This window comes from Ochlerotatus camptorhynchus, unplaced genomic scaffold (genome assembly GCF_037179485.1).
Source record: "Ochlerotatus camptorhynchus isolate MF236.1 unplaced genomic scaffold, CSIRO-AGI_Acam_v1.1 ptg000120l, whole genome shotgun sequence".
NCBI lineage: Eukaryota > Metazoa > Arthropoda > Insecta > Diptera > Culicidae > Ochlerotatus > Ochlerotatus camptorhynchus.
Genome location: NW_027040610.1, coordinates 21,669 through 38,640, shown reverse-complemented (window position 1 = coordinate 38,640; position 16,972 = coordinate 21,669). Strand labels below are relative to the sequence as shown.

The 16,972-nt window shown below is 40.1% G+C and overlaps 2 protein-coding genes across 2 annotated transcripts in view; one reads left to right on the top strand and one right to left on the bottom strand.

The window, feature by feature from the left end:
- The window catches only part of LOC135699861 (protein expanded-like), a 200,182-nt gene extending 195,927 nt beyond the window's left edge, over positions 1–4,255 (bottom strand). Inside the window, exon 1 of the mRNA XM_065220216.1 lies at positions 4,162–4,255. The gene's annotated coding sequence lies outside the window, so the exon portion shown is untranslated. The remainder of the gene's footprint in view (positions 1–4,161) is intronic.
- Positions 4,256–15,281: 11,026 nt separating this feature from the next.
- LOC135699853 (uncharacterized) lies at positions 15,282–16,027 on the top strand. The gene has a single exon (XM_065220208.1). It carries the CDS (start codon positions 15,383–15,385, stop codon positions 15,890–15,892), a length of 510 nt encoding a protein of 169 aa, XP_065076280.1. The 5' UTR covers positions 15,282–15,382; the 3' UTR covers positions 15,893–16,027.
- The last annotated feature ends 945 nt before the right edge of the window (positions 16,028–16,972 follow it).

The window sequence follows — 16,972 nt, the reverse complement described above, 5'->3', positions numbered from 1 at the left end:
GGAACTGCTGAAGGTGATGATTCCGGGCAAGAAGCTCTCGGAGGTTTTCGGTTTTGGAATGGATTATGTCAAGAAGGAGGATCCCAAGCTAAGATACTTGGTTTTGCAATCGGTTCAGAGCTCCGGGAGAATTTGATCGTAGTACCTCAACCAGTGAAATTCAGTTAAAAAATTGTAAGTTTATTACGTTGAGTGCAAGAAATAAAAATTCCGTGTGACTGTGCCGTGAAAAGTAGTTCGGTATTGTTCAGGTGAGTTTGGTTTGGTAGATAGCCAATTAACCGATTTCTGGTGATTTTCTGCTGAAAAGTAGGGTCCAAGGCCACATCCTGCCACATAACATTTTCTTGATTAGCCAGTATTCTTCTCCTTTGAGTTTTCCGTATCCAAACACCACCATTGTATGATCCAATCCATCCAAATTGTTCTTGCATCCCGGTTCATAGTAATAGTTCTTGTGACCGGCATCGATTGCAATCGACAGTCCTCTGAAGCCCAAATTTAGAATTTAAATGTGAACCGAGAAGTGAATTGCTGGTCTGAGTTCCTCTAGTATATTCGATTAGAGTATGTTTCTGAAATACACAGTCAAATAGCATGTAATGTTGTGAACCACTTCAATGACAGCTGTCCAGCAGTGGTCCCATTGTGTTTAATGAACAATCCATAGCCTACGAGATTGTGCCCAAGCTGTACCGAATCTACTTTCTGAACACTGTGCTGAGTGATTTACCCCTTGCTTTGAGCACTATGGAGCAAAAATGTCAAATTTTGCATCAGTCTAATTATTCGACTCTAATACATAGGCTTGTAGTTATGCGTGGAGCACTATACTAGTTTGGTGAAAATCGAGCAATTTTTTAATATCTGGCATGCTAACCAGTGCTGAGATTTGTCATTGTCATTGACAGACTTTCGCACGATATTGACAAAATTGTTTTTCACATAGTCACTGATAGATTTGATCCTAACAAAAAACATCGTCAAAATCTCATTCGTCAATGCCAAAGATTCACCTGGTAACGAAAAGTGTAATTTCGTGCATTCTGTGTCACATTATTGTTATTCAAGCAGTTCAGGACTTAGACGCTTGTTAACTTTAACGGCTTCATTTAATTGTTTTGCTCGAGTAATTTAATTTCATTACAAACTAAGCTAATAAAAAAATCTGCACATGTACGTCACTGACAGCATTGTCATTCACAATTGTTATGGTTTGCCTTGACGATGACTGTTAGTTAAAATGAGTGACCAAATCAGAATTGTGAATATCACCAAGATTTTGCAGAACTCATGCTAACGAACAGTTTCGTTCGGTTTCCCATACATTTTGCGTACAAACTTTAAAGTGTAAATGTACGCTATCCTTACATGTCATGTCTAGCCCAAGTAACAATTCTGCATTAACCTTGTTTTTAAATTGGTATAAAGGGCGAACACGAAATTATTGCGACACATTCAACAGGGCATAACTTTTTTACCATTGGGTAAAAATCAACCAAATTTTGCACACTTTCTCATTGATGTGTATTGTGTACATGCTGTCAAACTCGAAGTCGTGTTTTTCGAATCAACGAAAATGGAGGTGAACCAACGCAAGTTGAGAGAACAAATTCTTTCCAAACACCTGGAATTTCCTGACCTGTCGCACTGGCAGTTGGGAAAAATGTTGAACATTCACCATTCAACCGTCTCCAGAGTGTTGACGTTGGACCACGGCAAAGGAGCTGGAAGAAAACCGGGACCGGAGAACAAAAAGACGGAGGGAAAGGTGAAGCGGATGATTAAAGCAAATACCAACGTCTCAAGCCGTGATTTGGCTAAAAAGATCGGCATGTCGCAGAGCTACGTCCAGAATGCAAAGAAGACAGCTGGACTACATACATACAAGGTACAGAACTTCCCAAACCGCGATGAGCGGCAACAATCGACGGCTAAAACTCGGGCACGGAAGCTCTACGAGAAGATGCTGACAAAATATGGCTGCTGTGTGATGGACGACGAAACGTATATAAAAGCCGATTTTAAGCAAATTCCGGGGTTCGAGTTTTTCACCGGCAAGAGCAAGTTCGATGTGGACGACAAATTTAAGAAGAAGAAAATGTCGAAGTTCGCCTCCAAATATCTCATTTGGCAGGCCATCTGCTCTTGCGGACTGAGGAGTGAGCCTTTCGTGACAAAGGGCACAGTAAATGGCGAGATCTACAAATCTGAGTGCCTCGAGAAGCGCCTTTTGCCGTTCTTGCAGCAGCACGACGAAGCTCCGCTATTTTGGCCAGATTTGGCATCATGCCACTATTCTAAAAGTGTCCTGGAGTGGTATGAGGCCAATTCTGTCCATTTTGTTCCAAAGGACATGAATTCGCCAAACTGTCCGGAGCTGCGCCCGGTGGAGCAGTACTGGGCAATAATGAAGCGGGAACTTCGGAAGAGCAAGAAGACAGTCAAAGACGAGAAGAACATGTTAAGAAAATGGAAAAAAAAAAACTGAGAAACTGGTACCGGATGACACTGTAAAGGCTTTGATGGAGGGCATCAAGCGAAAATGCGTTCAATTTTAAACTCAAGGCTCCATCGATTAACTTTTCTTTTGATTTTTAAAGTAAATATATGCATAAAACTACCCTAAAATTTTGGTTTGATTCTAAAAATTATAAGAAAATTGGCATGACATTTTCGGTGTCGCAATAATTTCGTGTTCGCCCTTTATAAAGCTGCCATTGGACTTGATGACCGTAATAAATCCGGTTCCTGGCTTTATAAAAGGTATCAGGTAAATGGATTTGTTGATCTAGAGGTTAAGATTTTTGGGATCATTCATAGTTTTCTCCGGAATTGTATCATTAATGGCTCTAGTGTTCAGGTGAATTTCTTCTACATAAAAGATTTATATCTCGCTATCATGGCTACATACAAAAATTTCTTTTTACTTTACGGAATTTTTAGCAGTGGCTCGTCAAAGAAGAATTACCAGAATATTGTCAAAGCTTCTGCTTCAGACCCCTAGCAGCTCATTATATAGAACCTGCGTCCAGATTTACTTTTAACCTGGTTTTATGATTTTTATATTTCATGCATAAGTTGTTCCTGCATGCTCTCTAAATTATGAATCCATCGCATGAATTATGCACTCAGACTTCAATTGCATTGATAAATCCGGTCTAAGTTATTAAACAAATAACCATCGATAATTGTATGGATGTAATTCTACTTTGTATCACTAAATGTATGTAATACGATACATGCTTTCCTGAGTCCAAATGCTACATATATTATGGCATAAAGCTTCGTGCAAAAATGGTAAACATGAGTTGCTGCCCCAACACCCAATGGTTTGTCAGCCAAAACAAAAGCCAGCTCATTCCTGTGCATATACCCAACTAGCAAACATTCACACGCCGAAAATTTTGCCCTGAATTCAGATACTAGCCGTCACCATATTATCTTCAATCTAGGCTAGGCCACTACTCGAAGCTCATTGGTATGCGCCGTGATCGATATGATTTGCGCCGATTTGGCTTCTCGCGAGTAGGTAAGTACGCGCGCGCCCGTCAAAGCCAAAACCGTGCTGCTGCTGTGGTGCTGCCCTGCCTGCCCGAGAGAGGGGGCAACTTTTGGGTCACCCGCTTATGGAATGCCGTATTATGAAACTATCAGCGACATGAAATTCCTCAACCCGTACTAGCATGGGCCGTAGTTGTGTATAGGTTGCTCTCAAGTTTCTCTCATTCGTTCTCCCTCTCACCCATGGGCTGAGGAGAAAACGAGTAAGGAAAAACCACACGATCAAAGCCACAAACGAAACACACACCAGAACACACTGCTCAAGGGGTTGAACCAATACCACACCGGTGGCAGTCGATGGTCGTCGACGGTAAGCTCAGCTATTGAGTCAATCGACGACGAAAGGGTTATGATTGATTTAAATGTGTTTTCCTTAGATCGCAGGGCCCAGAGTTCAAAAAACTGACTTTCTACGGCTAGAGGTTGGGCCTTGTTTCGACCCCTAGGCGAGGTTTGAAATGTGACCTCCTCGGCAAGCCAGGCGCGCGCCGAAGCTCTTAGTCAATCAAAGTATACTACGAGAGGTACAGGGTGATTCACAAAACAAATATTGTGCGAATTTGACATAATTATTATTTCTGTTTTGAGTTGACTTACCATTGATGCTGGATAATCGTAAATGTCTCGAATGGAAAACAAATGTATTTGATGGGTAAATCCAGTGGTTTAGTACGCAGATCCTCTCGATGTTTTGATGAGCAGGAATTGTATTTCAAAAGAACCGGCTAGACGATAACTAAGAAGGTTGCACACTTGACGAGTTACGATGTTACGTTTTGTTATTGATGAGGGTTTGAATCCGGTCACACTTTCGGTATTTAGTTAGCAGATATCTTAGTACATTCGCACAAAATTTGGAATTATGTTACGTGCTTTAATCTTCCTCATTTTTTTTTAAATCGCTTCTGGTCAATTTCTCATTGGTAGCATTTTTCCCTTCCCTAGAGGCAAGTTACATATATTGGACCATTTTTTTTACCACTCTACTCTTTCTCTTGCCCCACAAGGTTTTATTTTCGATGTTGTTGTTGGTTTAAACATTCATTCGAATTAGGGTCACTTTTAACATTTTTATTATAATGCATTCATAAGAAATTTCTTTATCTTTTTATTTTCCTCTGCTGCTGTTGCTCGGTACAGTATACATATACACACACTCACAGTAAAATTTATGATTCGAAAACAAATATGTAAATTTTTTCCTTCGCTGCTTCAAAAAACTATAAATATTTATATCTGCATATTGTTATATATTTCACACTTATCGATGGAGATTGGTGCGATTCGATTGGAATGTTTGGAAATTTCACTCACTCTACCTTGAGGGGCTACTAACTAGGCTCGTTTGTGGGATGATCGTCGCGTCTCGATCGTGTTGCAGTCGAACGAAAGTTTCACCAAAACGACTATCACGATTCAATCAGAGCACTAACTGGTCACCGATTCACACACAAAAAAAAAACATGGAAAAATCGCGCTCTGCTAGACAAAATATTGCAACTGCAGAAAGTCACATACACACAACCCTGCCAAAGCGGCGTCAAATCGGTCGGGAGAAGGGTTGGGAAAATCAGACTTCTATGCACCACCTTCGTCTCTATCTCTCTCCCACTCTCCCTCTCTGGTGGTTGGTGGTGTGTTTGTCGATCTTGCTTGTTACTATTTTTCCCAGAAGCTCTCCGAAAAACTGCGAAAATAACAGTTACACCAAAAGCCTAAATCGCATAGGAACCTCTCGCGAGCTCTCAATGCAGTCAGCACAAAGCACAGCAAAATCACATACATGCACGGTGCCGGGCGGGTGGCAGCAGTGGCGATGGGTGGTGGGAGGTGGTCAGCCGTGTTCGTACGGGACCGTCCGTCCGTTCGTTTGTTCGTGGTTCAAAACGCTGTAGCTTGAGCGAGTTTCTTCTGTGAACTGAAAGCGCAGGAAAGAAAATATTTTTAAAGCACAGAAATATGCTTCGTTCGGCGGGGAACACGTTTTTCACCACTACCAACAGGTCGTCGTAGTGGTCTGAGCTTGAATTGAGCCCCATCAGCCCTCATTGTGTGTTGGTGAGATTGCAGCTCGATGCTGGTGGTGTGAAGCAAAACATCGCTGTTCGGATACGGAGTCAGTGCGGTTGTAGTTGGATTGGAGCATGGCAGCCAGAGTCCGAGTCAGCGAGCGGTAGCAGCACAGCAGAGTATGTAGGTACCTACCTACCGACACCGACGTAAATGGCAAGCAACAAGTTGTATTGGAACTCGCGGAACGCTAGGGCATTTGATGTTGGGAGCTAGCTATGGAATGGACGTGATATGACTGTGAAAAGTATGCGGTACAGGGATAGGGGAATTTTGCGATCGAGTTGTGATTGGAGCATGTCCAATAACATAATGGATTTCAAGTTTAGCGGTTTTTTTAGACATGTGCAACATAACATCTTGCTTATTGGTCGCACGTTGAGCTTATATAAACAAAAATGTGTACGGTAAGGAGGAAGTATTACCCATTGGACAAAGGTACTTTAGGCATACGGCATATTGTTTTTATAACACTAGTTTACAGCATATTTGAACTTTGTACACTGATGGTCATTTCCCATGAAAATTCGTGCGCTGAATCCAAAAATGTAGTCAGAAAAGATCTTAGCAGGATAGTTTTCTAGATACAGATAAAAGATTAAATTTCACGTTAAGGAAAGGTTTTTGTTCACTCTGGCTGTAATCTCTAGCTATATCAATTGTTTTAACAATTAATTAAAGGAGAGATTTTTTTTTTCTTTTGATCAGCTGATAATCATTTGTCAATGAAATTAGGAATAATTGGCACAACTACTACAAACGCAAATTTTTATTTTCTTACCTTGCTACCTGCTACCTAGATAAAATAAAAAATTTCTTGAAAATATGCAAAAATTTATTGAATATATCAATAAACTATTTAAAAAAACAACAATTCCACTAATTTCACTGACGGAGATAATTGTATTTAAGTAAAAAATATTTTTTCTATTGAAATTTGATTTTTAGTGCATGATTTTACAACATTGAAGTTATTTGCTTAAATTTTGTGTGTAAACTAGTGCTATCATTTAAATTGTATCAGGAAACTTTTTAAATCTCTCTCTGTTGCCTGTCAAATCTATAAACAATAAATTGATCAATAAAATTTAAATTAAACTTATGAGAATAACATTATGTTCATTGGCAATTATTAATTTTAATTTATAATTCATTTAATAATATTAAGATTGTTTCGATCAAACGAGAGAGCAAGTAAATTATTACAAACATCAAATTATTTTTCTTTTTTAAGTTCAAAAAAATTAAGAAAAAATATTCTGCTTTGCTTTTGGTTGACCGAATCTGAATTTCCGGGCCTTTTGTTTAACTCCTGCCATTAGATTCTGTACAGGAACCTCGTCCACTTTGTTCGCCGCAGAACATCAGTTTGTCTTAAACTGCTTCTCGTTTCCATACTTCTAGGCATGCATCTTTTGACGTTGATCCGTGGTTGATTATTCCCCCTAAAAGTGAGGCTCAAAAAACGTTTTTTTTTTTAAATGTGCGATAGACGGTTGGTGTCTTTTGCAAAGTTGCAGTAGTGCAATGCAAACAACTGTGAATATTTATCAGTGTGTTAAAACGATTTCGAAAATTATATCATGGGCATTTTCATCCTTGTTACATTATCTCTAATAACATTGCGTCACTTTAACATATTTTTTATTCATAGTGTTCATAAGCTGAGTGCGAGTAAAAAAATTGAATACTTTTTTTTATGAGTCGGAAGAGAGTGAATTCTAGACTCCTGCTCAGTTTGACGATATTCAATTGTGGGTTCGAATCCCACCGGTGCCCTTAGATTTTTTCGCAAATTTTCTCACACACACGTCTCTTACCGATGATATGTGCTTACCTCTCAGTATGTTCAAACTTTCCTATAAACAATTAAATTGACTGCAAAGTCGCTAAACCGTAAATCAAAAAGATATTCAAACATTTCTGAAACTGATTTTAAATAATCAATCTGTAGAAAAATCATATTTCAAACCATTTGGGGAAACAACTCAAAGCAGTCTGAAGGTTATCAAGGCAAATATGATGAGTTGAAAGAAATTTGATTGTGTTGTCTCCTTTTAACTGCTGTATCTTTTCGCGATGTTGTCAGATGTTGATAATTCTGACATAATTTTGCAGTGTTTTTGATGTACTTTCCAATAGAATTTGACTTAATTTGCTACCATTTGCTACCCTATAATTTATTTGAATTCTAAGTGCCAATTAGAATCAAACATTTACAATATCTCCGAAGATAAAAGAATAGCGGTTGTTTGTACAGAAACGTGTACATCAACAAGATAAACATTAATGAGCATTTAATTCCACTACCTTATTTGCTTATCCTTGACAGATACGCGTATTTCGTCTACAATGTGCAGACTTCTTCCGTATCTTGTACTATTTAATACTCGGTATTCCACTAAGACGCCCACATTCATCAGGAAGATCAACATTGCTCTTTGGCATGGTTTACGGTTAGAACTAGGGTAGTTTCTAATCGCCATCAATTCTCAATCTTTCGTTTTTGATTAATGAAAGCATCCTTGGCAAATGTTTTCGCTTTAGTAAGTATTTCGACGGTCTACAAATTTTACCTCTCGCGCCGTAATACTAATGCCCCCTGCTACCGTTCTTACCTCTTGATCTGGATTTTTTTCTTTGTTCGAGACCTAACACCACTGCGACCAGTAATTTGATCTATTGTAGTATATCCCGTGTCCTTAGTTTAATGCATGCCGTAATACTCCATCACTATTGAGAAATCATGAAGTATTCGGTTTTGATACAGTTGTCATTCTTGCCTTCATTGCAAGGAATCGATTCTAATTGAAAGGTCCCGCTATTTATACCCTTCGGAGTGTTAAAACACCCTCCAAAGGCGCGCCCCTTTATCAGTCAAAATTGGATTCCTTAGTAACAAAATTAAGGAATGACACCGATAATGACCATGCATCAGAACCCTAGTCAAAACCTCTTCAAACTAAGGAACAACGAATAGAAGATTAGGAATCACATATATGAAGACTAACTAACTAATTTTTTCCTTGTTTCAAGATCTTCTTCGGTGGACAAAGCCGAGTCTTGTCACTAGCAAAAAGCCTTAAAAAGTAACAAGGACTAATATGTGTTCCTTTTATTACTGAAAAATCCTATTCCCCTAGTTTGAAGTACTCAAGACTAGGAATTGGTGGTAGATCTTACATCCCGTAACGTACCACGAAAAAGTGATCTATCCAGTCCTCTCTACTACACACTTAGAAAAATTGATGTTAATTTAGGTGCTCTGAGACTGACATATACGAGTGTCAATTTTGACATAAAATTGAGTCATAATAGATGCAAAATTCAGCTCAACCAAAGGTACTCTCTAACTATTCAGTCTCGGAGCGCTTAATTTTACATGAAATATTTGTTTACGTCTCATCCTTTATAGTATGTCAAAGATGGATTCCGTCACGTGTAAGATTAGGTATTTCTAAGTGTGTATCATCAATAGTTGATAGGGCAGATCTTTGAAAGATGCGTCGTCGGTACGAGACCAAACGATCAACAAAATTATCCAGATTTCAACATCATCGTCACGGAGGACGATTGGTATGGCTATAATTGCACAGGTTTCGCGAGGTTTAAGCATTTTATATATATAAGCTCTAGATTTTCCACAGTTATCCAAGTAAGTAGGTAAATAATCTTGAAAATTATAGCTGTTATACTGAGCCTTATGCGGTTTCACATTAAATCTTTTTTTTCTGAGACATGCATGGCTTAACCTTTGAAACAATTTTATATTGCTGGTTGGATCATATATCTAGATCAGCTATGGCAGATTATGCACGAGTACGAATTTCCGGATAAACTGAGGCGATTGTTCAAGGCGACGATGGATCGAGTGATGTGCGTTGTTCGAGTATCAGGGACACTCTTGAGTCTCTTTGAATCTCGAAGGAGGTTACGGCAAGGTGATGGACTTTCGTGTCTGCTATTCAACATAGCGTTAGAAGGTGTGATCAGGAGATCTGGGATAGACACGAGTGGCACGATCTTCAGGAAGTCCATCCAGCTTCTTGGCTTCGCCGATAACATTGACATCATGGCACGGAACTTTGAGACGATGGCGGAAACGTTCATCAGACTGAAGGCTGAAGCTAGGCGGATTGGACTGGCCATCAACGCATCAAAGACAAAATACATGAACAGGAAGAGGTTCTAGGGAAGACAATGTTAACCTACCACCCCGAGTTCAGATTGACGGTGACCGCCGAAAATGATACCAACAGAGAAATTCAAAGACGCATTATGGGAGGGAATCGTGCCTACTTTGGACTCCGGAGGACGCTCCGGTCGAATAAAATTCGCCGCCGCACGAAGTTGACTGTCTACAAGACGCTGATTAGACCGGTGGTCCTCTACGACCACGAAACCTGGACTTTGCTCGTGGAGGACCAACGCGCGCCCTTGGTGTTTTCGAACGGAAGGTGTTGCGTACCATCTACGATGGAGTGCAGATGGATGACGGAACGTGGAGGAGGCGAATGAACCAAGAATTGCACCAGCTGCTGGGAGAACCATCCATCGTCCACATTTCAAAAATTGGGCGGCTACGGTTGGCTGAGCACGTCGTAAAAATGCCACACGACGACCCAATGAAAATGGTTCTAGAAAGCGACCCAACAGGAACAAGTAGAAGAGACACGCAGAGGCGGGCAAGGTGGATCGACCAAGTAGAAGGCGACCAGCGGACCCTTCGCAGACTACGAGGCTGGCGAAGTGTGGCCATGGATCGAGTAGAGTGGAGACGACTTCTTCGGACAGCAGAGGACAACAAGACCTTAGTCTGATTAGTAAGGTAAGTAAGGATCATATCTCTATTATGCAGATTAGACTGGCCCACATTTATATGGGAGATTTGTTTGATAATTTGATTCAACGGGCCAACCCCCAGATTGGTTCATTAGCTGAGAAACCTCTCTGAAAATTTCAGCCCATTCGGATGTAACACGAGCTGGCGCTTTTGAATTAAAATCTATATGGGGATATTGGTTTAAATGTATCAATAAATAACATTCATACACTCATTCGTACATACAACTGGTTCAGCAAACTCGATTAAGCTCAGAATTTCAGCACACGTAGCTCATACTATAAGAAACAGTTTTGCTCAAGCCAGCATAACGATTCAAGTTGGTATTATGGAGATATTCGTTTTTGAATTTAATAATATTAATATATAATTATATATGAATTTCTTCGTATCTTTCAACAAAAAAACAGGCAGCTTTTGCAACGAATCAACTAGATTACCACTAAAAAAATAAAAGTTCATATTTCATAGATAATCACTTTCTGAATGTTTCAGCTGTTTTTGACGTAACACGGACTGGTGCTATAGATATGGTCATCTACAAAATTCTCATATACATTAAAAAGCGGATATCTCAATGAAACTAACCGGGTTCATAACGCAGTCTTCAGCAAAGTTGTTACTCATTGTGAAACGTTTTTTTTTTTATCGATTGAGAGTAGGAGTGTCATTTCTTTTTGTATTTTATCCAAAAGCCCCTTAAAAATTCAAACTAAAAACGCCGGTTCATCCTACAACCAAATGAGCTTGAACTTTCAGGAAATGGTTTTCTCACCTAAATACACTAATCTAGAGGTTAGCCCGTGGAAAATTAGTACTTTTATTTTTGTTGGCCAGTCTAATGGAGATAGATGGAGGGATGGTGTCTTGAGCAAAGTTGTTTGTTTTGTCATCTGCTGCAACTTTGCTCAAGACATCCTCTATAGCCTATATCTTTATTTTGAGTCTCACTTTTAAGAGGATTAATCAACCAACGGATACCGTCAAAAGCTGGGGCTTTATATACCTAGAAATTTATTCGATGATACTATATACCCAAAACAAAAAGTTTGCAAATAGTTCCTCACGATCACGTTTTTCACCGTTTGGACCACTGTGCAGTGGGTTAATATGATCAAAGACCTTTTTTCAAAGCAGCAATTTATATGAATGTTTCCACCTAGCAGTTCTAATCTAATCTAATCTAATCTAATCTAATCTAATCTAATCTAATCTAATACAATCGCAGCCAGAACAAGAAAGCACCCTGGGAAATCATTAGATTAGATAAGACCTAATCATGTTTCTTGTCAACATTGATGTTTGCAGCATATCCGAGATATGACACAAACATCAAAACGGCCAGGTACTGCGTTGCATTTGCCGCAAAGATGATTCTGTGTGAAGGATTCGAGTTCAAATAAACCGTGGAGGCACCATATTCCAAGCAGTTCCTAAATCGAAGCAGTTCCTAAATCGAAGCACTCCATAATGTACGACTATTTTAAATAATTTTTTTTTGAAATGTTACTTCTGCAAATACTAGTTTCAGTGCTCTAGGGATGATGGTGTTACAAGGTTTTAAAAAATTTCCTGTCAAAAGAAACGAGTGCGTCTTCATTAGGAACGCGTCATATATGGTGCTGGCATGGTATATCTAAACAGCTATGCATTTAGTGAATCTTCAGGGGTGGAAGGATGCCTGGACATACCGTACCAAATGCTCCGAGCTAGGTTATGAGTGAATATCTCACCAAATGCCTCCAATGTTAACCAAATTCGTTTGCCAGCTGTAAGCTTCTCTCCGGCACTTGAAAGTCCTACATCGGCAACATGATCGCACTGAACGATGGGACGTTGGGGGTTTGCTGGCTTGACAGCGACCCCAGGAACAAGCTGGGGATATTGTATGTCCTGCAGACGGTCGATGTACGTGCACTCGCGGTGTTCCGAATGGAAGATCTTCCGTTGCTGATGATTGGCCATATATTGAGCTGCTCTTGAAAATAACTTCTTGAATCTCGGCTTTGGTGGTGACCCAGAACCGGGCAATCGAATCCAGGTCCATCTATGGTAGTTGTTGACCGGATCAGCACCCAAGTATAAATATAACACAGGTCATCACTGGAATTTCGAATCACGGCAAATGTGCTCCAATTACGAGACAAACTATCTCAAATCGTTTCCACCTAGCAGTTCTAGATGAAAAACTATCAAATTTTGTTTGAAAAGTCCATGAAAAATTGCAGTTGGTCATATTACTCCGCTGGTTCATTTTGCATCATTTTCCCCTACAAACGTAAAACGGACAAAATGTAGGTTCAAAGTTACTGTGTGCACAGTGCTCAGTGGGCCTGGAATTAAATCTTGCAGGAGAAAAATTATAACACATTGAAGCTCCTTGGATTAATTAGAGCTACAATTTGGTGGACAAACACAGTTCAAGTTTTGGCCGCAAAGATGGCGAAGCAATACATTTTTTTTATTTCACAAGATAGAGGTTTGCTGTATTGGGATAAGCGGTACAACGTAGAATTTTATGCCAGTTGCCGAAGACATAAAAGCTGTACACCTCCAAACAATTGAGGTGTACGAAGTTTTATAAAATTTGCCAGAAATTCACATTTATAGTATTATATTTTATTTATTAAATTCATGTTTAAAGTTTTATATTTTTAGCTCATATTTTTTTTTTTTATCCAGAGGTATGGGAAATATTATGTAAAGTGGGATTTTTTGTCAGGTACAGGGGTTGTAAACCACCTTGACCCACCCTACTGCTCATCACGATTGATTATTAAAATAACTACAAAAGTTGATTCCTGTAATGCTGTGTACGCGTGGCAGTGAAGAAATGAGAGTCATTATATTAACAGTATCATATCGCACATATTTTGATGTTTTTGGCTCGCTATGAGTGTGTCATTTCATCAAACACCGTGGTAAGTTCAAAGACCTTTAATTAGTTCTCCAATAGAATATTAAAATTTTCAATTCTTTTTACTTTTCATAATCAGTTGTTTCATTCGTATGCTCTGTAAAATCAGCTATTTACAGTCGTTTCCCAGCCTAACTCTATCGATTGCATAATTTTGACGGCAAGCATATTATCTCTTTATCTGCTCTATCGTGCTCCACTACACAGCATATATTTGCCACCGACAACATTTTGGACCCGTCCCGCTCGTCACACCGCAATACGGCCACTCTGTCCGATCCATTCCATCCGTGCGCGCCACGTTCCGTTTGCCATCGAAGCGAAAGGAAAGTTCAGACGTAATTAAACATTTCCTTATTAAATTAAACAACTAATAATTGTCGGTTTCCGGCTGCTACCGTATGCGCGTTTATCAAAGCGATCTTTTCAGCGTCAACAGCGTCTTCGCCATGCACAACAATACGCACGTCGTCGTGTGTAGGTATTTCTGGTGTATCTTCTGAACGCAGCTCTCGGGAGAGGAGATAAATGATGCCACATTGGTGCGTCCCCTCGACGACTGGTTCCACCACTGTCTGGCTGGCTGTGGCACCTCGAATACTGCCATTGCCCGCCTGCTTCCAAAGGAGAAGAGAACTGCAAAACGGCCGAAAAATATGCAAATAAGCGGTTGACATCGAAATATGCACGGCTGGTGAAAATTTCACACAGTGCTAAAATTATATATTTCTGTGGAATGATTGATACATCTTGCCCGATGGCTGCTGCTGTTTTTTCTAAGTAGGGTTCAACCTTTGTGGTTGAGATCCTTCGGTCGACACGACCAGAACCGATTCACGGTAGAATGAGCCTCCCAATCGAATGGAATTTCAATGAAAATTGCCACTTCCTCGTCGCGTTCCGATGTTTGAATTTCACATTTGTTGATTAGGCTTGGCAAAACCATCCAAAGCATCTCATGTATTATGCTTATCTAATTAAAAATAATCACATTTTTCCTCGAGTCACGTACGCCCATTTTGCATCGTCAGTCATCTCTCGGAGGCTGAAGACATATTTTTTTGATTTCTGTCTCCGATAAGGACTGCTTCCTTTACGCAACGACGACCGGGTCGTGCCACGGAGGAGCGGTAGAAATGAATGTCGAGAGGTGCGTCGTTGCTGATGGCCCTGTCGCGGTTTGGTGTTGACCTGGTCGAGCGAGGCGGTGCGGTGGCGGTCTGCTTGCCTAAGTTGGCAACATTATTTCGCCTGTCAGGCCACTGGTGTTGTGTAAAATTTCTCTCCCTTGTTGTCGGAGCCTCCGGTTTCGGGCTGGGCAGCAGCTCTCTTGTCGATATGAATAGCCTCCTTTTTCGTATTTAATATCAGGTGTCGATTTAAGAAAGATAATGAAAAAGCATCATGCTGGTATCCTCGCGAGAGCTTATGTTACCAACCAGTTTTCCGTGCCGCCCGTCGTCGTCGATCTCGTCTTGACCCCCACCGTTCTTCCTCCGATCCACTTCGATGGTGGTTGGATTCCTCCGGATGGGAGAGGATTTCGACAAACGAGGAGGGGGTGGGGGATTGTGCGGTGAGCGAGTGAGATGTAGAGATCGAGCAGGAGAGATGGCAGGCATATAAAAATGTATGCAGATATTATGTCCGCGCGCGAAGTTTCAACTTTTTTTTTTCATCGATGCCATCGAACGGAGGACGACTAGGGATGTGCAGCTGGTGTGGTTTGGCAGGCGATCTTTGATGGGGCAAGAATTCTGAGAATGTTGTTCTTAGGGAGCTTTGTGCACCAGTTTAACAAATGCACTCCCCCTCACCACCCCTCTCCAAAGGGGGAGTTTGGTAAAGAGAGATGAAAAAACCGATTTGTACCTTCCTTTAAAGTTCAACAGCAGTGCAATCGCGTGTGGTCTAAGATTGGTCCCTTCTCGTTGTGTAGAATTTATTTAGAATCATTGGAAAAACTTATCCGGACACCGAAAATCATCATGGGGCTAAACGATTCGTTCCAGCTGTGCAGTCTCGTGTTTAGCTTTCTGAAACTGTTCTACCTGACTGTGGTACTCTATCAGATTGTATTCTGCGACGGATGGAAATGTCGCGATGAAAATTCGGTCCCCGCTACATTTCTAATCCTGTTGGTTATGATCTTCCCGGCCATGATGGTTACTGGAATTTTGAAGAAAAACCTTCGACTACTACGCATCTGCAAGGTGTACAACATTGTGGAAAAATCGGCCGTTATTTTTCTGCTGCTGGTGACGATCGTTCTGATGAACAGTGCCTACCGTGCGTACGTGCGATGGCATTTTGTAACCGAGCAGGAAGCCATATCCGTGGAGATGGCCTATGCGATGTTTGCTATTACCATCCTGCTAGCAACACTTTACATGATCTTCCGCAACTGGATGATCAACGGAACCATCGAATCTGTTAAGTGCGATCTCTACAGTTTGAATAGGGACAAGTATGTCATGCAGTACAATACCAGTCCATGATATTTTGTTATTTTTTTTCACGATGCCTCCGTGAAGCCTGCAATGTTATGTATTTTTTTTTATAACGTGTTTGAATGCTATTTACCTAATTTGCTCATTTTGATTTTGCCTAATGTAACCGAGCAGCAATAAATCCAAAAATAAATAAAAACAGTGAGCATGCATAAGGGCGAATACGCGATGATCGATTCTCTTCGTCGATTTTCTCTTTTGTTAATAACTCGCTAGATTTAACGTTTCTCGGTGCGTTTGCTGTTGCTTTTGATAGACAATACAACCTGTTACTACTCTGCATTGAACAAATTCTAGAAAATTGTTTCGCTTAGCTGTAGCAATGCAAAGAGAAAATCGATGAAGATAATCGATCATCGCGTATTCGCCCTTATGCATGCTCACTGTCGAGTTGTCCTAGCTCGCGAGAAAATGGCCTTACAAGGTTTGTTTACAAAATGGAGTTAAGGCCATTTCAATTGTTGGTCTTGAGTTTATCAATATCAAATGAATACATCAGTATGTTTTGAAGAACTTTACCTTATGTTCAACTACATTTTCTCAAGCACAGTGAAACTTCAGCGTAATTTCGAAAATGTTGCTGTTATTTTGACCACTTTTTATAAATATAATTTTTAAATCTACCTCCGTAAATCTATAATCCTTTGAATATTTGGCATCACTCAAACCCTTTGCTTTAGTAGTGATATCATATTTTGACTTGGATACGTGCACCAGTCCGTAAATTCATGATAAATTTAAAGCTGGTGACTCACTGATTTTTTTAATCCGCGCGTCCAGCCCAGCTTAAGGCCATGCGCCCTCATTCAGGAGCGCCAAAAATTCTAATATATGTAAAATATTATATTTATTTTGCTCCACTAACCCTTATCGATTTAAAATCAGGTCCTGGTAATTCTCTCAAAATTTGAACTCATTTGAATGCGAACGCATACAGTACTGGCTCTGTAAAGTTAATATGGGAATTACTTTGGGAAAAGTGTTGTAATGATCATTTGCGGAAAAATTTGCTATGTGTACTAATGTGATTCTCAGCTGCAACTGTACTCCAGACCGCATTTGGATTGA